The sequence below is a fragment of the Panthera pardus genome, unplaced genomic scaffold (assembly GCF_024362965.1).
Source record: "Panthera pardus isolate Hobbes unplaced genomic scaffold, ASM2436296v1 HiC_scaffold_13, whole genome shotgun sequence".
Classification (NCBI taxonomy): Eukaryota; Metazoa; Chordata; class Mammalia; order Carnivora; family Felidae; genus Panthera; species Panthera pardus.
In genome coordinates, this window is record NW_026526688.1 from 20,739,557 (window position 1) to 20,763,245 (window position 23,689).

The 23,689-nt window shown below is 36.1% G+C and overlaps 1 protein-coding gene across 2 annotated transcripts; it reads left to right on the forward strand.

Moving 5' to 3' along the window:
• Nucleotides 1-1,083: 1,083 nt before the first annotated feature.
• FRG1 (FSHD region gene 1) lies at nucleotides 1,084-23,290 on the forward strand. Of its 2 annotated transcripts, XM_019466691.2 has the most exons (10): nucleotides 1,084-1,176; nucleotides 1,292-1,366; nucleotides 3,613-3,683; nucleotides 11,185-11,310; nucleotides 12,575-12,632; nucleotides 14,471-14,585; nucleotides 18,608-18,712; nucleotides 21,293-21,384; nucleotides 21,877-21,987; nucleotides 23,180-23,290. In XM_019466691.2, the coding sequence occupies exons 2-10, from the start codon at nucleotides 1,305-1,307 to the stop codon at nucleotides 23,214-23,216; spliced, it is 777 nt and encodes a 258-aa protein (XP_019322236.2). In that variant the 5' UTR covers nucleotides 1,084-1,176; nucleotides 1,292-1,304; the 3' UTR covers nucleotides 23,217-23,290. The 2 variants fall into 2 exon arrangements, with proteins under 2 accessions (XP_019322236.2, XP_019322235.2); XM_019466690.2 differs by having other exon boundaries at nucleotides 1,098-1,366.
• The last annotated feature ends 399 nt before the right edge of the window (nucleotides 23,291-23,689 follow it).

Genomic DNA, 23,689 nt, shown 5'->3' on the forward strand with positions numbered 1-23,689 from the left:
TCCCTTGCTGGGGCCTATAAGTGGTGATCTTTCCTGCTGATGATTCTTCTTTTGGCTTCTGTAATTGACAATTCTTCCTGTAATTGAAGTCGAGGGGTAAGGCTTCCCCTTCTAACTTGCTCTATCTCCTCCTTTCTCCATTTTAGTGAGGCTTATCTTTATTAATATTCACAGGAACAAATAATGCCTGAGTTTGTCTTAAAGACTGAAAAACAAGGCCAAGGGAAGAGTGTGGGAAAAGAGGAAAGGGCAGCATTCGAAGCAAACAGAAGTAAACACAGAGCATTCAGACACTTCCAAGGATTTGCTGTAACCTGAACTAAGATGGCAAAAGGTTAAGTGGTGGGAAAAGAGGCCAGACTCAATAGTTTATTGAATGATTCCAGGATTTTCCCTCCCAAAGGTAATAGGCTGCCTTAAATAGATTTCAGATAGGAGAATAAGCAGCGTTTTCTCTAGAAAGATCGTTCGGGTTGCATTATAGGAGATGGTTTGGAAGCGGGAGAAAATGGAATCAGCGAGGTGAACTATAGAACTGTCGAAGAGATTGGAGCAGGCAGGAGAATTAGTGACAGACACTGTGAAAACATCTCTAAAGACCCACCCTACACAGAAAGACTTCCCTGATTCTGTTAGTTTTCAACGTCCACCTCCCACCCCACCTCCACCCACATTCCTACAGCGCTTGTGAAATCTGTGGCCCAAATTTATGTACGTGATTATCTTTTATTTTACTCCCTAGCTGTTTCCTGTACATTACTCAAGTCTCCCTAGTTAATACAAGAAGAGTTTATGGAATTGAAATGGCTTGTAAGTCGTCCAAGGCCCAATAATGCATTCTGCCGCGCCGGGTAGTCAGGCCCAGTTCATAGCTAGTAGAAGGAGGAGCACTGATTGAGTCATTTCACCCTCTTGCCCATCAAACTGTCGCCCATCCGGGTGACCTAGCAGGAGAAAACCACAAGAGGAGCTGAGGTGCCAACCACAGCTATTAGACCCTTTACGCCCACCAGAGGGCGCTCTCTCCTGGCGCTCTTGCTTCGAGAAGCCCCAAGCAAATGAACCCTGACGTATTTCGGCCCTCTGCTGTTGCCGTACTCCCAGAGAGTAAACAGGAAGTAGAATTCAATGGTCGGGTGAAAAACACCGAGGACCCAGAAGGGATTCACTCCCGCGGTAACTTGCGCTTTCCAGGGAGTCTGCCCTCTGTTTCTATTTTTGGCACTCCTGCGCGCGTGCCTACTCCAGTGAAGGTATTTTGCCCTGAGCCCGCTCTCACCTCTTTATACAGTGTCCCCAGAATCATGGCCGAATACTCCTATGTGAAGTCCACCAAACTTGTGCTCAAGGGAACCAAGGCTAAGAGGTAAGACCAAAGTTTGTGCGGGAGTTTGTGCGTACTCCGCCCTCCCCTCCCCCGCGGAGACTCTTGCGGAAGCCTTAAGAGAGCTGTTATTCATGCTCCCAGCCCCTGGGCCTGGCCCCTGGTGCCACATGGATTGATGCTGCGACTCCGTTCCTGGCACCTGGACAGACGCCGCCCCAGAGACGCGCCATGACTGTCGCGCCTTCAAAAGGGAGGAGACAGGAGAGCGAGACCCAGGAGCCACGAGTTTGGGTCCCTTGATAAGGTTCCCCTCCAGACCTCCGCATGATGGGGTCTTAGTCTTATGATGTAGGCCATAACAATGAATTCCTTTATTAAAAGCCATTATTTTCACTCTTGTCTCCCGCCTCCCCCAAAAGATTTTAATTTTTTTTTAATTTTTTTAACGTTTATTTATCTTTGAGACAGAGAGAGACAGAGCATGAACAGGGGAGGGGCAGAGGGAGAGGGAGACACAGAATCTGAAACAGGCTCCAGGCTCTGAGCTGTCAGCCCAGAGCCCGACGCGGGGCTCGAACTCACGGACCGCGAGATCGTCTCCCGGCGAAAAGTCGGCCGCCCAACCGACCAAGCCACCCAGGCGCCCAGATTCTTAATTAATTTAATACAATATGCAGATGTGCCTTTTGAGAGGGGTATGGGCTCACATCTCGACTGCCACCAGTGGCGACTGCCACTGGTGACTGGCACCAGTTTTGCGATTTGTGGCAAGTTCGTTAACATTCTTGAACTTCCATTTACTCATTTATTAGGAAATATTAGTGGTACTATAAAAGAATTCTTAGGATTAGATACCATGTACAGTAACTAGAGCCAAATGCAAGCAAAGGTTGTAGTGATTTATAATTAGTAGATTTTTAGGAAAAGGTATCTGCCCATTCCAGTCTCCACCTCTCTTTATACCTGGCCGATTTGCTCAGGATTGATTATTCATACAAGCGTTGAGCATTTCATCCTGTCTCAGGGACAGTGTTTGGTACTTTTAGGTAAAAGTGTCAAGGAGCAAGCTGAAACCTCTGCCGTTGGGAACTCTGCCTCGGAGTCTGGAATCACAAAGAATTTATCCGGAATAAATCTGAAACTTGTACTCTCTGATTTTACAGGAGAGATGGGAGTTAACTTCTGAAAGTTTATGTTATGGTGAAAATACAAACAAGTGTATCTTATAATTATCACAACTCTATCTTAATTAACACACATACAGCACTTACTATGTGCCAAGAACTATTCTAAGCACTTTGCTTGTAACTTTTTTTTTAACCACCCCTGGATTTTTTTCTTTCTTATTACTGAGATATAATAGATATACCATAAAATTCACCTTTTAAAGTACGGTTTTGTGGTCTTCAGTGTGTTCACAAAGTTGACCGCTATCAAGTCGCAGAACATTTTCATCATCTTAGAAGGAAACCCCATAATCATTAGCCGTCACTCTCCATTTCACTCTTCCCCTAATCTGCTTTCTGTCCATATCAGTTTGTCTGTTCAGAATATCTCCTATAGAGTCCTACAGTATGCGGCCTTTTGTATCTGACTTCATCCACATTGTAGCATGTATCACTACTCTTATTTTTATGGCTGAATAATATTCCACTGTATAGATACAACACATTTTGTTTATCTATTCAATAGTTGATGGACATTGGGTTGTTTCCACTTTTTGGCATTATGAATAATGCTGCTATGAATATTGTTATAAAATTTTCGTGTCGACATGTGTTTTCATTTCTCTTAGGTATATACCTAGGAGTAAATTGTTAGGTCATATGGTAACTCTGTATTTAACTTTTTGAAGAACCCCAAACTGTTTCCTAAAGTGGTTATACCATTTTACATTTTTACCAGCAATATATGAAGGTGTGAGTTAACTCTCAGTCCTCACAGTAACCTTAAGAGCAGTTAAATTATTATCCTCATTTTATAGGTGAGAAACTGACAAGAGATTAAGTAGTTTTCCAAAAGTCAGAGAGCTCAGAAATGACAGTATCAGGATTAAAAAGTCAGTCTGGCTCCAGAGTCTGTTCTCTTAACTATAACACAATACATACAGGATCAGAAGTGAGTTCTCAGGATTAGAAGTAAGAGGGTATATCAGTGTAGATAACTGTAAATCAATAACTCATAAATCTATGGTCAGCTTAAAAGATTCCTCTAAGATTCCATTTTGTGATACTTAACATCAAATTCATATTTCTAAACTCATCTATATGAATTATCTCCTGCAGTAAGAAGAAAAAGAGCAAAGAGAAGAAGAGAAAAAGAGAAGAAGATGAAGAAACTCAGCTTGATATTGTTGGTAAGTTTACTTTTTAAAAATTTTTTACGTTTATATTTACTTTTGAGACAGAAAGAGACAGAGCATGAGTGGGGGAGGGGCAGAGAGAGGGAGACACAGAATCCCAAGCAGGCTCCAGGCTCTGAGCTACCAGCACAGAGCCTGACACGGGGCTTGAACCCATGACCACGAGATCATGACCTGAGCCGAAGACCGACGCTCAACTGACTGAGCCACCCAGGTCCCCCAGTTTTCTATACTTTACTCTGCAAAAAGTTAACACAGGTTGAGATGCCTTTAAAAATATTTTCTTAGGGACACCTGGGTGGCTCATTCAGTTGAGCATCCAACTCCGGCTCAGGTCACGATCTCTCAGTCTGGAAGTTCGAGCCCCGCATCGGGCTCTGTGCCGACAGCTCAGAGCCTGGAGCCTGTTTCAGATGCTGTGTCGCCCTCTCTCTGACCCTCCCCCATTCATGCTCTGTCTCTCTCTCTGTCTCAACAAAATGGATAAACATTAAAAAAAAAAAAAAAAAAAATTCTTAGTTAGGGATTAAATAGTATAAAGAAAGTCAAAAGAACTTATGACCTGTTTATAGTTTTCTTAAAGTGTTCAATATTATTTACACTGTGGATCCCTTTTATTGTCTGCCACAGGAGATGTCACTGATCCCTTTTTTTCATCATCAGAACAAAACACAGAGATCCCTTTTATTGTCTGCCACAGGAGATGTCACTGATCCCTTTTTTTCATCATCAGAACAAAACACAGAGAAAGGAAACGCAGCTCTCTGATTTAAAATACGATAATGCCATAATATCCTAGAGATTCTGAACATAATTTTAAAGACCTGCTATAAATATTATCTAATCAAATATATTTCACAAATTATTTTCTTTGAATGTCTATGCATTTTAATTGTAGAAGCCAGTGATATGCATGTCCCTAAAGGAACAGTAATGGATAGTAAAAGTGATTATTTTGTATACCGTGAAATGAATGAAAATCTTAATTGAACAGAACAGAGCATCTCAGTGGCCTGTAAATGGTACCAGAGATAGTAAATGGTACCAGAGATAAACTGACCCAAACACATTTAACCATCCTGTTTTCTATTCAGTCCTTCTATCCTTTCCACATCTATACTTTAAGGCAATTTTTTTCCTCTTTTAAAACTGGGCCAGTTGCATTTTGAAATTTCATAAATTATGGCTCCTTTACATTTTATATGAAATGGTATAAAGCTAATATTCTAGAAAATCTCACTTTATTTTGAAATAGCAAATCAACAATTCTCAAATTAGAGTAAATATTTTGGCTAGATATCTAGACATGGAGCTGCTATGTCAAAAGATAGGTGAATATTTAACTGTATAAGAAACCACCAAGAATTTTTGAAAGTGGTTGCACCATTTTATACCCCTCACCAAGAATTAATACAGTTCTGTTATCAGTCTTTGCTCCCAGTCTGTGGTTTGACTTTTAATTTGCTGAAATGGAATTTTTCTAAAAGCAAAAGTTAGAAATTTTTTTCAACTGTAATAAAATTCACACGTAACATTGTATTAGTGTTAGGTGTACAACATCATTATTTGATATATATATACATATATATATAAGTTTTTAGTTTTTATAAAACTTTATTACCTTTTTCTTTTTCTATTATGGCTACCACCTTATGTCTTCAGTCTAAGAAATTAACACTTACCCCAAAGTCATGAAGAAAGTCTTACATATTTTCTTTAAAAATCTTCATAGTTTTAGCTTTTACATTAGATCTGTGATCTATTTCAAATTAATTTTTGGTATGGTGTAAGGAGTCAGGGTTTTTTTTTTATGTTTATTTATTTATTTTGAGGGGGGTGGTGCAGAGAGAGAGGAAGAGAAAGAGAATCCTAAGCAGGCTCCACACTCTCAGCACATTGCCAAACCTGGGGCTTGAACTCACAAACTGAGATCGTGACCTGAGCTGAAATCAAGAATTGGATGCTTACTTAGCTGTGCCACCCAGGCGCCCCAGAGGTTCTTTTTTCATTTTTTCATATTAATATCCAATTGTTCCAGCACCACTGTTGAACACTTTCCTTTTCCATTAAACTTCTTTGATATATTTGTCAAAAATCAGTTGACTTTATGTGTATTGACATATTTCTGTTCCATTGATTCGTCTGTTATTCTACTGATACATTTGTCTTGATTACTGTCACTTCATAATGTTTTGAAATCAGGTGATGTCTTCAAGGTTTATCCATATTGTAGCACGTGTCAGAATTTCCTTCATTTTTAAGACTGAATAATACTCCATTGTGCACATTGACCACATTTCGTTTATCCATTCATCTTTCAATGGACACATGGGTTGCTTCCACTTTTTGACTGTTGTGAATAATTCTGCGATGAATATGGCTGTACAGATACCTCTTCAAAGCAAAGCTTTCAGTTCTTTTGGTCATATATCTGGAAGTGGAATTGCTGGATCATATGGTAGTTCCGTTTTCAGTTTTTTGAGGAAACTCCATACCGTTTGCACAGTGGTTGTACCATTTGACATTCCCACCGACAGTGCATGGGGGTTCCATTTTCTCCATATCCTCACCAACACTTATTATTTCTGGTTTCATGATAATACCCATCATAATGGGTATGAAATGGTATCTCATTATGGTTTCGGTTTGCATTTCCCTAGTGATTAGCAATATCAAGCAATTTTCATGTGCTCATTGGCCATTTGTATATCTTCTTTGGAGAAATATCTATTCAAGTCCTTTGCCCATTTTTTGAACTGAGTTTCAAGTGTTCTTTATATATTCTGGGTATTAATCCCTTAATAGATACGTGATTTACAAATATTTTCTCCTATTCTGTGGGTTGTCTTTTTACTCTGTTGATAATGTCCTGTGGTACACAAAAGATTTTCATTTTGATGAGTCTAATTTGTCTTAGTTTTCTTTTGTTGTTTGTGCCTTTGGTGTCCTATGAAAGAAATGATTGCCAAATCTAATATGAGGCTACTACCATATGTTTTCTTTTAAGAGTTTTATAGTTTTAACTCAAAAATTTAGGTCTTTGATCCATTTTGAATTAATTTGTATATATGACATTAGGTAAAGTCCAACTTCATATAAGTGAAAATTTTACTAATTTTTTATTGGTTACAAAAAGCCTTCCCTGTTTAGATGAATAGGAAATCTTGTGCAGTGTGATAAATTCAATTTTTAAAAACTTTGTTGTATGGAAATTTTCAAACTAATACATAAGTAGAAAAAAATAATGAATTTCCCATGTGCCCATACCCCCGTCATTAGTAATGATCATTATTTTGACAGTCTTGTTTCATTTACATACTTTACCACTCTGAAATAATACCCTATACGCACTTCTTTCTGGAGAATTTTTATTTTATTTTATTTTATTTTATTTTATTTTATTTTATTTTATTTTATTTTGTTTTATTTTTTTAAATGTTTTATTTATTTATTTTGGGAGAGAGAGAGTACGCACGAGCAGAGGGAGGGGCAAAGAGAGGGAGAGAGTGAATCCCAAGCAGGCTGTACACCATCAGCATGGAGCTTGACACAGGGCTTTGTCTCATGAACCATGAGATCATGACCTGAGCTGAAATTAAGAGTTGGACAACCAACTAACTAAACCATGCTGGCATCCCCTGGAGAATTTTAAAGTAAAACACAGGTATTATGTCATTCTATCCATGTATATACATAAATGTACATTGCTTATAAAGTCAGTCTCTCTCTCTCTCTTCTGTTTTGCTCTGCCTTTTAATACATAAGAGTATGTCATTATCAGACCTAACAAAATTAATAAGAATTCCTTAATGTCCATCTAATATCTTATTAATGACTGATACATTTCTTCTTTAGCTAAAGTACAATTTAGTTTCATACTCAACAGAGAAAATGTGAAAGCTTTTCCTCTAAGACCAGGAACAAGACAAGGATACCTACTCTTGCCGCTTGTATCCAACACAGTATTGGAAATCCTAGCCAAAGCAAGTAGGCAAAAAAGAAAAAAGAAAGAAAAAGCATCTAGATCAGAAAGGAAGAAATAAAACTGTCACTATAGACTGATGATATGATCTTATATATAGAAAACCCTAAAGACTCTACCAAAAAACTGTTAGAACTAATAAATGAATTCAGTAAAGTTGCAGGATACAAAATAAACATACAGAAATCTGTTGCATTTCTGTATGTTAATAATGAATTACCAGAAAGAGAAATTAATCCCATTTACAATTGCACCAAAAAGAATAAAATACCTAGGTATAAATTTAACCAAGGATGTGAAAGACCTGTACTTGAAAACTATGACAGTGATAAAAGAAATTGAAGAGAACAGATAAATGGAGAGATCCCATGCTCATGGATCGGAAGAATTGAACTGTTAAAAGCAATTACCCCAAGGCAATCTGCAAATTCACTGCAATCCCTATCAAATTTCCAGTGGCATTTTTCACAAATAATGAATAAACGATCCTAAAATTTGTATGAAACCACAAAGACCCCGGATAGCTAACAAGCTAGAGAAAGAATAAGGCTGGACGAACCATACTTCCTGATTTCAAACTATTACAAAGCTGTACTAATCAAAAAGGTTGTGTATTAGCATAAAAACAATACATAGATCAATAGAACAGAAAGAACAAAAAGCCCAGAAACAAACTCATACAATAAACATAGAAATGCATATATCTTTTTGAATTAGTATTTTTGTTTTCTTTGAGTAAATACCCAGTAGTGGAATTCCTGGATGCCATGGCGATTGTATTTTTAAGTTTTTGAGGAAACCCCATACTCTTTTCCACAGTGGTTGCTCCACTTTGCATTCCCACCAACAATGCGCAAGGGTTCCTTTTTCTCCACATCTTTGCCAACACTTGTTATTTCTTGTCTTTTTTAGTTTAGCCATTCTAACCGGTGTTAAAATCCTATCTCATTGTGGTTTGAATTTGCATTTCCCTCATGATTAGTGATGTTAAGCATTTTCAGCGTGTCTGTTGGCCATCTTTATGTCTTATTTGGAAAATTTTCTATTCAGGTCCTCTGCCTATTTTTTAATTGGATTATTTGGATTTTTTTGGTGTTCACTTGTGCAAGTTCTTTTTTTTTTTTTTTAATTTTTTTTTTAAGGTTTATTTTTTATTTTTGAGACAGAGAGAGACAGAGCATGAACAGGGGAGGGTCAGAGAGAGAGGGAGACACAGAATCTGAAACAGGCTCCAGGCTCTGAGCTGTCAGCCCAGAGCCTGACGCAGGGCTAGAACTCACAGACCGCGAGATCATCACCTGAGCTGAAGTCAGATGCTTAACAGACTGAGCCACCCAGGCGCCCCCGCCCCTTTTTTTTTTAATCTTTTTAAGGTTTATTTTTTATTTTTTAGAGACAGAGCATGAATGGGGGAGGGTCAGAAAGAGAGGGAGACACAGAATCTGAAACAGGTTCCAGGCTCTGAGCTGTCAGCACAGAGCCCGTTGTGTAAGTTCTTTATACAGTTTGGATATTAACCCCTTATTGGATGTATCACTTGCAACTAGCTTCCCCCATTCAGTAGATTGCGTTTTTTGTTTCGTCGATGGTTTCCTTCACTGTGCAAAAGCTTTTCATTTTGGTATAGTCTCAATAGTTTAATTGTGCTCTTGTTTCTTTTGCCAGAGGAGACATATCTAGAAAAATGTATCTATGACTGATGTCAAAGAATCGGGAGGGATGGATACTTGCCTATGTTTTCTTGTAGGAATTTTATGGATTCAGGTCTCACATTTAGGTCTTTATTTTGAATTTATTTTTGTATATGGTGTAAGAAAGAGGTCCAGTTTCCCTAGTATCGTTTGTTGAAGGTTGTCTTCCCCATTCTATATTCTTGCCTTCTTTGTCATAAATTAATTTACCATAAAAGTGTGGCTTATTTCTGGACTCTATTTTGTTCCATTGATCTATGTGTCTGTTTTGATGCCAGTATCATGTTTTTATTACCACAGCTTTGTAATATATCTTAAAATCTAGGATTGTGACACCTCCAGCTTTGTTCTTCTTTTTCAAGATTGCTTTGGCTCTTCGGGATCTTTTGTGGTTCCATAAATTTTAGGATTATTCTAATTCTGTGAAAAATGTTAGTATTTTGATAGGGATTGCATTTATGTGCAGCATAAATAGGGGAATAGGTGGAATAGGGGAATAGGGTGAAAGAGAATTAAAAGTACACTTACCTTGGGGCACCTGGGTGGTTCAGTCGGTTGAGCGTCCAACTCTTGATTTCGGCTTAGGTCATGATCCCACAGTTTGTGAATTCGAGCCCCACATTGGGCCTCTGTGTTGACGGTGTGGAGTCTGCTTTGGATTCTCTGCCTTCCTTTCTCTCTGCTCTCTCTCTCTCTCTGCTCATTCGTACTCTGTCTCTCAAAATAAATAAACATTAAAAAAATTTTAAAAAATAGTACACTTATCTTGATGAGCACTGAGAAATGTATAGAATTACTGAATTATTATAGTGTACATATGAAACTAATGTAACACTGTATATTAATTACACTTGAATTTTAAAATGAATAAAAAAAAGAAACCCATTTCTATTTGTATATCTAGTGTATATAGCTTCTCATTTTGTTTCTAATCTAAAATCTTGGTTAAGAATACTGTGCTAGACCATAAAAAAAAGAATGAAGTCTTGGCATTTGCAACGATGTGAATGGAGCTAGAGAGTATCATGTTAAGCCTAGTAAGTCAGAGAAAGACAGATACCATATGATTTCACTCATATGTGGAATTTAAGAAACAAAACAGATGAACACAGGAGAAAAAAGAGAAAGGGAGAAGCCAGAAAACAGACTCTTTAACTATAGAGGACAAACTGAGGGTTGCTGGAAGGGAGGTGGGTGGGGGCATGGTGACAGGTATTAAGGAGGGCAGTTGTTGTGATGAGCACTGGGTGTTGTATGTAAGTGATGAATCACTAATTTATACACCTGAAATGAAGATTACACTGTATGTTAACTAACTGGAATTTAAATAAAAACTTGAAAAAAAAAATACTGTGCTGGGAAGTCTTTCTGGAGGGTTACATAAGAAACAGGTTATAACAGTCATTGCCTCTGAAAAGTAATCATGGATGACTGGGGGATGGAATGAAAGAGACTGTTCTCTATCATTTTGTGTCTTCACATGCTCTGCTATTTCATGTTAGAAAAAAAATGTAATCTTCATTGTGGTGGTAGTCATATCTATACACATACATATATAAACACCCAGATGAGTATGTGTAAAACTGATGAAATCTGAATAAGGCTCATGGTTTGTATAAAGGGTAACCTCCTGGTTTTGATATTGTACTATATAGTCATGCAAGGTGTTACCACTGGGAGAATTGAATAAAGGGTATAGAGATTGTTGTGTATTGTTTCTTACAACTGCAAAGTCGAAAGTTTTAAAAAATAAGTTACAACAGCAAGAACAAATAATTTGTATCAAATCTAACAAATTTAAAATACTGATTTTACTTTTTAGGAATCTGGTGGACGGTAACAAACTTTGGTGAAATTTCAGGAACCATAGCAATTGAAATGGATAAAGGAACCTATATACACGCACTTGATAATGGACTTTTTACACTGGGAGCTCCACATAAAGAAGGTTTGTGTCTAGTAGAAGCAATGAGAAGGAAAAGACCACTGACACTATATATTTTATGACATTCATTCACTTAGGCCAAATTCTAACTAATATCCAGTATATTCCAAAGAAACAAATCCATTGCATTTGACTTTTCACCTTTTTTCCTTCCTTAATATTTACCACATATTGACAGATCCTTCTTTTTTAGTCATAAGCATTTGAAAACATTCTATATGGTTCCAGAAGAGTATCTCTAGAAATTGAAAACAATATGAATAATTTAAATTGAAAGGGAAACCTGGTTGAGTCAAAGCTTTGATTCCTTTATTCTTTAGATCTCTTACCAAAACTAACCTAGAGCATTATTGACAACTTAAAGTTTTGTTATTCCTTCTAGCACATCAGAATAAGCACTAATGAGATATGAAGTAACTGAAGATAAAAAGCAGTATGTTTTGGTCTGAATGTCCATCCCTTGAATAAGTTAAAGCATTTACTTTTTTAAATACTAAGTGCTTATTTGTCTATGTACTGAGTGCATTTTATATATATATATTTTTAAGTTTATTTATTTTGAGAGAGAGAGAGAGAGAGAGAGAGCGAGCACACAAGCAGGGGAAGGGCAGAGAGAAAGAGAGACAGAATCCCAAGCAGGCTCCACATCATCCACGCAGAGCCTGATGCGGGGCTCAAACTCACTAACTGCAAGATCATGACCTGAGCCGAGATCAAGAGCCAGACACTTTTTCTTTATTTATTTAGGAGCCGGACACTTAACCAACCATGCCACCCAGGCATCCCTGTACTGAGTGCATTTTAAAACACAAAAAGAAAATAACTTTTTTTAATGTTTATTTATTCTTAGAGAGAGCACGATGTGGGAGGTACAGAGAGAGAGGGAGACACAGAATCCGAAGCAGGCTCCAGGCTCTGAGCTGTCAGAGCCCAACACAGGGCTCAAACTCATGAACTGTGAGATTATGACCTGAACTGAAGTTGGATGCTTAACGCATTGAGCCACCCAGGTGCCCCAAAAAGAAAATATCTTATAAGCCTAAGCATCATGCTGACTTACCTATTCAGGATGTAAAACTAATATTGTAGTTAACAAGGAGATAAAGTAGATCTTGATACTTTGAATCTGAATAGCATATTGTATCAAAATATCAAAATACTCTTAATTAATTTTAAGAGAAAATATTTTTTTTAAAGCTGAAGAATATCTTTACATGTATATTTGTAACAAATGTCAAATTATTTCAAAATGCTTTTTTCTCCATAGTTGATGAGGGCCCTAGTCCTCCAGAGCAGTTTACAGCTGTCAAATTGTCTGATTCCAGGTAACTAAGTTGAACTATAATTAATAACCTTTTATTTTTTTCATTTTATTCACTGAAAAATTCCAACATATAGCTAATTAATTAAGTCAACTTAATTCCACAGAGTAATTTTGAGGTAAAAAACAAAACAATCTTTTTGAAGTGTATTTTGTGAAATTTTAAACTTAGAATATGTATATATCCCATATTTAGGTATTATTAAATTTCATTTGCAGTTACTGTGTCTTCGAAAGAGAATTAAAGCTCCAAATAAAAGCATACACGATGCTTTATATAATAAAGCATCGTGTATGCAATATATAATATTAGGCTAGAAAAAAATGAAGATTAATACTGTCACAGGCCAAATAAGATGTAGATTAGAAGAAAGATCATGTGAAGAAAACAGATATAAGACACAACGGAGTCTGATGTTATTGTGATATGTAAACTCACTGGTCAGAAGTCAAGAGATAAACAGGAAGATAGAAGAAAGGAATATTGTTAAAACCAGTAGAGAATGTTACATAGTCATAAAGAGCAAAAGAATATTTTACTCACTATTTTTACAACCATTTCATAAGCTGACTTTTTATATTCTCACAGTGCAAAAGTACAGAATGATACTTTGGGTAGTACACGCAGAAATGGAATTTCAGTATTCTAATAATTAGCTGCATCAACATGATAATGATTCGTATTATATTAACTATAAGTGAATATAAAATCAATCCCTTGGCATCATAAAGGATTGGTAAACTAAGAAGTTAGAAACCATATTTTTTTCTTTAAAAAAAATCACATTATTACTTCTATACTTTCTTTCAGTGGCAAATAAGTATGGTGGAAGAATAAAAGCAGAAGAATAATCAATAAACACTAACTTCTTTACAACTGGGGGAAAAAACATAAAAAGGGCAAATGAAAATATTTGCAATAACCTTAACAAGCAATGAATTTTTATTCTTCACATGTGTGTATAGGATTCATAATACTAAGAAAAAAAAAATAGACCCCAATAGAAAAATGAACAAAAAGATAAAAACTAAAAAGGAAAGAAAAAGAAGTACAAATGTCACTTATAATGATTAAAATATAAAATAGGATACTATTTTTCCTATATCTTGTATTCCAGTTTTTTTAAAGTTATAACATTAAATAAGATCTGTGATAAAACAATACTCTCCTCTTTTGAGGTGAGAATGTTAAGTTGATAGAATTTTTTTTCTGGGAAGTGACTTGATAGCATGCAACGGGAGCTTTATAATTAGAATATAAAATTATGTCGATAGCAACATGGATGGAACTGGAGAGTGTGATGCTAAGTGAAATAAGCCATACAGAGAAAGACAGATACCATATGGTTTCACTCTTATGTGGATCCTGAGAAACATAACAGAAACCCATGGGGGAGGGGAAGGAAAAAAAAAAAAAAAAAAAAGAGGTTAGAGTGGGAGAGAGCCAAAGCATTAGAGACTGTTAAAAACTGAGAACAAACTGAGGGTTGATGGGGGGTGGGAGGGAGGGCAGGGTGGGTGATGGGTATTGAGGAGGGCACCTTTTGGGATGAGCACTGGGTGTTGTATGGAAACCAATTTGACAGTAAATTTCATATATTAAAAAAAAATAAAAATAAAAATAAAAATGCACAACCAAAAAAAAAAAAAAAAAAAAATTATGTCGAGAGAACTACACTTTCTGATATGGTAGTCACTAGGCACATATGCTTTTGATAATTTTCATTTTTAAATTTTTGGATTTTTCTGGAATTTTATTATACACACCCACATTTATTTTTATGTTCCATATTTAATTTTCTTTTTCTTAGTCTGTAACATTTCTTTTCTGTTAATCTAAAGAATTGCCCTGAAATCTGGCTATGGAAAATACCTTGGTATTAATTCAGATGGACTTGTTGTGGGGCGTTCGGATGCAATTGGACCAAGAGAACAATGGGAACCAGTCTTTCAAGATGTAAGTGCTATTGTTGTTTATAATAAAGCTTCTTGTCAAGGTAAGATACAGTCTTTAACAGTCAATGAGAGTATATATTCTAAAAAACAACAAAAAAAGAAAGAATGTAATAATATCATACATTAAATTGGAGAAAACCAATACGAACTCATAACCTTAAAAAGATGTCACAAAAAAAGATGTCAAAAAATAGTACAACACAGCAAAAGAAATAATCAACAAAATGAAAAGACAACCTATAAAATGAGAAAATATATTTGCAAACTGCATTTCTGATAAGGGATTGATATCCAAAATATATTAAGAACTGATGTAACTCAATATCAAAAAAAAAACCCAGTTTTAAAAAATGAGCAAAAGACATGACTAGACTTTTTTTTCCCAAAAAAGATATATGAAAAGCCAACAGGTATATGAAAAGATGCTCAACATCGCTAGTTGGTAGGGAAATGCGAACCAAAAGCACAGTAAGATGTCACTTCATGACCCTTAGCATGGCTATCTTCAAAAAGACGAGAGATAAACGCTTTTGAGGATGTGGAGAAAAGGGAACCTTTGTGCATTGTTGGTGGGATTGTAAACTAGTACAACCAAATGGAAAACAGTGTGGAGGCTCCTCAAAAAATTAAAAATAGAATTACCACATGATCCAACAATCTCGTGTCTGAGAATATATCCAAAGGAAACAAAAAGACTAACTTGAAAAGGTATCTGCACCTCCATGTTTATAGGGGTATTATTTACAAGAGCCAAGACATGGAGACAAGTTAGGCATCCACTGACAGATGAATGGATAAAGAAGTTGTGGTGTATATATATATACACATATATACATACATACACACAATGGAATAGTATTCAGCCATAAAAGATGAGTAAATCTTGCCATGTACAACAGCATGGGTGGACCTTGAGGACGTTATGCTAAGTGAAGTAAGTCAGACAGAGAAAGACAACTGTAGGATCTCCCTTACATGTGGGATCTTAAATAATAATAATAATAATAATAATAATAATAATAATAATAAGATAAATAAATCACTTAAACTCAGAAAAAGACATTGGACTTGTGGTTACCAGAGTGAGAGGTGCTGGGAGCAAGAATTAGAGGAGGAAGGTGGCCAAAAGGTACAGACTTACAGTTACAAGATAAATACAATAAGTGCCAGGGATATAATGTGTAGCATGAGGACCACAGCTGACCTTGCTATATAATAAAGTGGAAAGCTAAGAGAGTAAATCCTGAGTTCTCATCATAAGGGGAAAATTTTTTTTTTCCATTTTATGCTTTCTTTTTATTGTAACTGCAGGAGATGATGGGTCTAACTAAACTTACTGAAATAATCATTTCACAACATGCGTAAGTCAAACCATTTTGCTGTGTACCTTAAACTTATACACAGTGATTTTGTCAGTTATATCTCAATAAAACTGGGGGGGAAATAGTGTAACAAAAATAGCAAAAATACTTTTGCCCACCATCATTTCTGTATACCCTTGGTGCCTGGATTCAGTTCTTACTTTTCATTAAAGATTCCAGATTTCTCAGAGGATAGCCCATTTTATGTCTTGGGGCAGGAAAATAGGATAGTTCAGGAATACCTTCTTAGGAGAAATTATGGATGCTTTCAAAAACATTAGAGACTGTGGTAAGAGAACAGTGGAGGAAGCTTATGGCCAGCTTGTGACAATCTGTGCATAAAATAGTAAATAGTGATAATAATGGTTCACTGAAATCAAATTAGTCTATAAACATCTGAGTTCATGGTAAAACTCAAAAGCAAATAGTGTACAAAAAGATAGTTTTAGTATAAAAGAAGGATGAAGATAATATATTAATTTTTATTGATCTTAGTAAATAGGCACTTAGCAGTGGAAGGATATTTTGTTAAGTCTATGTCTGTTTATTCAGAATACCTACGTTCCAAAGAAAAAAAATTATAATATATAAGTTCCTTTTCTGTTTGTGTAAGCAGTAAGGATTGAACAAAAATATACCAGAGCTAAAACAGTCTCCAAGCTAAAGGAGATACTATATCAAGCTCTATACAGAGTTCTATATAGCTCTATATATTTAGATCCATACAGAGCTAAAAGGAGGTACTGTATTGAGAAGAGGAAGGATAGGTAGCCACCAGTAGAAGAGGAGTTTGGTAACTGCATAGAACCATTGGGAATAGACAATAACGAATTCAAAATAGGATCCCACGGTGTTTCTGTATGCCAAACATCCCCCCAAAAGAATTATTTAGACTCATTCCCTCATCCCGTAGGATAAAATCTCTGGGTCAGTAACTTTCAAATTTTCTTTGACCTCAGTCCAGTGAGAAAAACATTTTTACGTTGCAGCCCAGTACACACATTGTACTTAATACCTATTTAATCTTCGTGTTGTGCACTTCAGTATTTTCTATTCTGTTGTACCTTTTTTGTGTTTTTTTGTTGTTTTTTTTTTTTAAATACTGAGCAGGACCCACTAAATTGATTTCATGAACCACTTATGGGTTGCAACCCCTTCTAGGTGATCTTACCACTATAATAAGGTACTTTCAATACAAATTCTATCAACAGAAAAGACCAGTGTATCATCAGGCCAGCATGATGATAACCCAGATACTACCACTCATACAGAATGTTTGGGAAGTTCATTGCACTTTGTTTTGGGGAAAGACACTAACTTTTAATATTTAAATGAAAAAGACACATAAAAGTTCCTGATGGAACAAGGAAAACTTGATTGCTAAGAGGGATTCAGCTTTAAATTACGAGTTTAAATTACACTGGATGATACAGCCATACCCCGCACACCAAGCGTCGTCCAGATGGTAGAAAGCCCAGCCCTGGCCACCTTAATAAGAAAATCGGGGCGCCTGGGTGGCTCAGTCAGTTGGGCGTCCGACTTCGGCTCAGGTCACGATCTCGTGGTCCGTGAGTTCGAGCCCCGCGTGGGGCTCTGGGCTGATGGCTCAGAGCCTGGAGCCTGCTTCTGATTCTGTGTCTCCCGCTCTCTCTGACCCTCCCCCGTTCATGCTCTGTCTCTCTCTGTCTCAAAAATAAATAAACTTAAAAAAAAAAAAAATAAGAAAATCAATCACATCCACTGTTATTAGCCCTTTTGTAATTGAGTGTGATATAAAGTTATTCATACATTTTGTAATGATTATATTTGTAAATATTTTGTCCGTTTAAGGTACTCAAAGTTTTACAAGTCATAATTAAGCCTTATATTTGTTAAGATTTAATTAAATCTAGGTTTAGATACACGAGAAAATTCGTTTTCACGTTTTGCCTTTTAGAATCTGTATAACACAGTGGGCATTGAACAACTGAAAAGAGTATGACAAGGCGCGTGGGTGGCTCAGTCGGTTAAGCGGCCAACTTCGGCTTGGGTTATGATCTTGTATTTGAACCGCGCATGGGGCTGTCAGCACGGAGCCCACTTCAGATCCTCTGTCTTCTCTCTCTGCCCCTTTCCTGTTCATGCACTCTCTCTCTCTGTCTCTCTCAAAAATAAACATTAAAAAAAAATAAAGAGTATAAATATTTCTGTCCACATAAAAAAGTCCCTCAGACATTAATTCTTAACATTCTGAGCAGTAAATTCAAAGGCACCAAAAGTTAGCTTTTATTTTTATATTTTCTAATTATGAAGAAAATTTTACTTAAAACAGTACTATTTGAGTAAACTACTGTGAATTTTATAATTTGTATTGTTTTAAAAACTATTTTTCCAGCTGAACTAAATCATTTATATTCTCAATAGATCTTTGAGGCCAAAGGAAACAATTCTATTTCATCTTATTAACAGAATGAATATACTAAAAATGTTTATTGTGGTTATCTTTGAATAGTAAGATTATAGGTGATTTGGTTTTCTTTTCTGTATGTCTTTATTTTCTATGTTTTCTCCAAATTCTTTTTGCTGATTACTTTTAGACTTGGGGGTAAGAGTAGAATTTCATTCTCAAGATATAAGAATTATTTTGTAGGTATTCCTGTGACTTTTTTGTTTTGTTTTACAGGGGAAAATGGCCCTATTGGCCTCAAATAGCTGTTTTATTAGATGCAACGAAGCAGGTGATATAGAAGCGAAAAGTAAAACAGCAGGAGAAGAAGAAATGATAAAGGTAATCATGACTTTTTATACATTAATACATGTCACATATATATCTCTTTAAAATGTTGAATAGTCATTTGCCATCACTTTTAAAGATGTAATGCATAGTTTTTTATACTATGATCCAAATAACCTTTATTTTTAATTATAAATCCCATAACTGGTGGGTGGTTTGTACCATGCAGTAGAAAAATTACTCTGTATCTTACCCCCATGTATTAGTATTTTGCCACATGCTTTTTAGGCCTATATTTTCTTTTTAAAGCCTGAATTTTAAAATTTAGTTTTCTAAATAGGTACGTTACATGGTTCAAAATTTTTAAAATACAAACATATTAAGACATCACTGCTATCCTTCTGTACCTTCCAGAGTTTATAAAAAATGGATATGTTTATAATTTTCTACCTTTTTAGACTAACGTTAGCCTCCAATACACACTCCTTTAGAACTTGAGTTTTTTCCTTAACATTGTCTCTTGCAAATTTTCCCTTATCATGATGTATAAAATTTTTTCTTGCTTTAAAATTAAGTAATTAATTTTATTTATTATTATTGAGAAACAGAGTGTGAGTGGGGGAGGGGCAGAGAGCAAGGGAGACACAGAATCCAAAGCAGGCTGCAGGCTCTGAGCTGTCAGCACAGAGCCCGACACGGGGCTCAAACTCACAAACCATGAGCTCATGACCTGAGCTGAAGTCAGACGCTTAACCGACTGAGCCACCCAGGCACCCCTTCTCTTGCTTTTTTAACAACTACATGATATTCCATTTTAGGGATGTACCATAATTGATTTAATCAGTTCCTTATAAATGCAAATTTAGGTTCCCTCCAGTCTTTTGCTCCTTCACACAGTGCTGTAACACACATAACTTTGAATATTCATCCTTCTTTAGTTGTGCAAGTGTATCTGAGGACACATTCCCACAAGCAGAATTACAAGGTATATGAAAAGCGTTAGTCATAACACTTTGCAGTTATGTAAACAAAACAAAAACAAAGCAGAAGCAAGTAGCTGCAGGCACTCTGCTGAAGGTGGCACATGCATCATCTTGAATCTTCCTTGTGCTCCTGGGAGGTAGCTAGTCACCTTACCTCTGAGGGGATGGCCTGTAGCCCTCCTTATATCCTTACCTATTTTGATCAGTCACTTCATGAAAGTCACACAGCTAGCTGCAATGAGACAGGGATATGTACCCAGACCCAGCTGACTGGAAACTGACATTGCATACCACACCGCCTCTCCGGAAATAGGTCGTGAGAAAAATACTGGTGGATTTCTCACTTACCTAAAAGTATGCTTTTTGAAGAGAAACGATGCAAATAAAATGCAGTAACTCTGCACTTCATGGAAAAAACAATACTATGCCGTATTTGTCACTAATTACAACTGTTTCTAAATATCTAATTTTTTTTATGTTTATTTTTGAGAGAGCATGAGTGGGGGAGGGGCAGAGAGCGCGGGAGACACAGAATGCAAAGCAGGTTCCAGGCTCTGAGCTGTCAGCACAGAGCCCACCTCGGGGTTCGAATTCATGAACTGTGAGATGATGACCTCATCCAAAGTCGTACACTTAACCAACTGAGCCACCCAGGAGCCCCAACAACTGTTGTTAAATGAAGTACCTGTCATATTTCCCTGGGTTCATTTGGTTAGTCAAGTATCTAGAAGCCCTGAGCAGTGATAATCCAAAACTCTTCCCACCTTGCATTTTATTTCGCAGGTTCTGCTAGTCTGTATCATCCATCCACCTTTGTAGCCTAACCTTATCGACCAGAGCACATTCCCTTCTGCCGAAAGTAGTGCAGTATTGTCACATGCACTGGCCAGTAACCTCCCCAGATCTGTAAGGACCCCACTAAGCAGACCTGTCACACACGTGGCATTGGTGCATGCTTTATTGGTCACTGCTTTCTAAGCAGTCTTGGAATTGGGCTCGGGGCCACAAAGCTCACTTCAGAGATGTAAATCCTTGGAGATAGAATCCCAGTCCTTCGGGTTGCAAATTGCCAATTCCAAGGGCCTGACTTCTGTCCCCTTCTTGCCCTATTCCGTAGATCCCACTTGCTGTATCAGTTTATGGCATGTGATAGTAAATATCTGTCACAATTTATGAGGACATAAGGAAGATTTAGAAGGAGTGTATTCCAATTAGGTAAAAATGAGTTGTGTAATGTTACAAATTTTAATGGATTTGTGAATAGCCTATGCAAAGTAAAGTAACTACTATCTTAAATTTTCAGTGTTATAAAATAAACACTACAGAATAATTTGAATATTTACTTTGGTGCCACCATTAAATTAAATTATTGCCTAAATGCTCAGCAGGATCTGATCTATAAAATGTTTTTCTAAATAAATTTCTCCATGTCTGATGCAAGGGCTCTAGAGAAACATAATAGCAATTATTTATATAAATCATATATATAAACATATATACAAACATATCTAGAACCTGTCTTTTTCTGAATCTAATTGCTAAGTTGATTGTTTTCTTCTTTTGCATAAAAAATCATCTAGAGGGTTCTTAGGAAATAAGTGGGGAAGGGGAAGATTCATGTATAACCTGTTGAGTTCTCTCCATTGTCCAGATTAGATCCTGTGCTGAAAGAGAAACTAAGAAAAAAGATGATATTCCAGAAGAAGACAAAGGAAATGTTAAACAGTGTGAAATCAATTATGTGTACGTATTATTTTCCTTTTCGACCTTACAGATTAGACGGGTCCTTCTCAAGGCCTGAACGACATGAGGCATAACAGACTAGGACAAAGAACTAGGCTGAATGCTTTTCTTTTCTCAAAGCTTCAGTTTTCCTAATTATCCTGCTGGCTTTCAAAGCTAAAGTCACTTGGGTTAGTCTGTACTCCCTGTTCATTAACAGAATGACTATAGCTTATTAGTACATGATGCTGACCCAATGTTCCAGAGCCAGCACTCGGGACCCCGGCCAACACCCCTCAGTGAAAGGGAGGCCTTGTAGTGCTGCGCAGGCCACTGCCCTCTGCGGGGAGGAGCACTGAGGTCATCTCTGCAGCTGAAAAGCTGTATGTCATTAAAGAAATACAATTAATTTTTTTAAATAAATGAAAAACTTTTAAAATATTTGTAATTTCATGAGTAAACATGTATGATCAAAGTTTGAGGTGATTTTCAAGAAAGGCATTTTCTTAACAGAAAGAAATTTCAGAGCTTCCAAGACCACAAACTTAAAATAAGTAAAGAAGACAGTAAAATTCTCAAAAAGGCCCGGAAGGATGGATTTTTACATGAAACACTTCTGGACAGGTAGGTATATTTTTACTTATTTCCAGCCATTTTCAGGATCCAGTAGAAATGGCTTATGTGTAACCAGTGTTCTTTTTCAGTTATTACAGTTGTTAAGTTTTGGTCTTCTAATTTGTGAACATGGTAATGTTACTTACAAAGGACATCATAAGTCTAGGAAAACATTACCAATAAAGAATATCTAAAAATAGCCAAGTTTCAAAAACTTACATATTTTGTGGTAAGAAATTCAGGTTTGACTGAAACTCCTTCATGAATTTATTTATCATCATCTTTTTATAACTATTAGAAAGAAGTAGTTAAATTTCAAAACTCAGTGGGTTCTAGTAGAGTAGTACAGCTTCCTAAAAATGAAGTAAAAATAAATCAGTTTAAAAATTATCAAGTATAAAATGAAATAAATGAAATGGAAGCACTTTTAACCAAGTTCAATTTAGAAGTGTGCAGGATATTTATCAGAGCACATTATTAATATTTATCTATTGCTATTCCTTTTTAGGTAAGTAATGTCCTAGATTTATAACATAAAAAAAATGAGTAGAGAGGGTTGGCTGTACATTTAGAACTGTAAATCAAGTAAGCACCAGAAGGAAAGAGAATGTGGTAATCTGCCACTCCTTCAAGTCCTGTGTTGCAAAATTAGTCTTAAAACATCTCTTTACATTACTTGATAAAGATGATGCTTCAGCATATATTTCCTGTTAACTGAGTCGATCATGTTGTTATCTGAAGTTAGTAAGTGATGTAAGAATTTTTCCTGCTGAGAAAGCATGTATCTGGTTTTAAGAAATAAGAATAGGATGTAAAAAAACAATACCAGAATGTGGACACAAAAGACATAAGGTCCGTGTGTTGTCACTTTTACCGCTTATGAAAATAGAAGATTGCCACCCTGTTAAATAGAAGTTTAGGGCATGCTTAAATTCAGAGGCAATTAAAATTCTATTATGGATTGAAAAAGCTCTTAGGCAACATTTCTTCAAGATTAGGAAAGGCTTTCATAAGAACAGAATGCATTTAGTATGAAACCTAACATTGAAAAGTTAAATTTTAATTAAAATATTTTGATATAAGTGGGATGGTGATATAAAAACCAAATTGAGAACACAATTTGAGTTTGAGTATATATTTAGTAGCTGACTATATATGGAATGTTTTACATAATTTTTATCATTTGTCTTTGTTTAAACAGGAGAGCCAAATTGAAGGCTGATAGATACTGCAAATGACCAGAATTTTTGTTTCTGTCTCCCCCTATTGTTTTTTTCTGAATAAAATAATCAATGGAAGTGTTTTTACAGAGGTCTTGGGCCATTATGGAATTACTGCTGAAATCGTAGCTAGTTTAAATAAGATTAATCAAGTTTAATTGAGATCTTCATGGATGTACTTTTTAGTTAACTGCAGTGTTTCACATGGAATTGAAACATTGAGTACATACTCAACATGCCACAGAATTTTTTTTCTTTTCTACATTTTCTGCCCTAAAGCATGAGGTGCTACTCTATGAACCTCATGTTTCCTGTGAAGCTTATGGAATGAATCTCTTACTGCTTTACAGTATTAGTTTATATTACTTACTTTCTACCACCAGTGCTTCATTGGTGCCTTTAAAAGGAAGCTAGAAACTCCCAATCCAGTCAACAAGGCTTTGATTCTGCTTTCTAAATATTGCCCAAATCACACAAACCAAACAGATTAT

What these genes read in the sequence shown, in the direction of transcription:
- FRG1 (XM_019466691.2), top strand. Translation starts at nt 1,305, where the DNA reads ATGGCCGAATACTCCTATGTGAAGTCCACCAAACTTGTGCTCAAGGGA. An exon ending in GGGAACCAGTCTTTCAAGAT is followed by an intron (nt 14,586 to 18,607) that starts GTAAGTGCTATT and finishes TTTGTTTTACAG; the next exon opens with GGGAAAATGGCCCTATTGGC. An exon ending in GAGAAGAAGAAATGATAAAG is followed by an intron (nt 18,713 to 21,292) that starts GTAATCATGACT and finishes TCCATTGTCCAG; the next exon opens with ATTAGATCCTGTGCTGAAAG.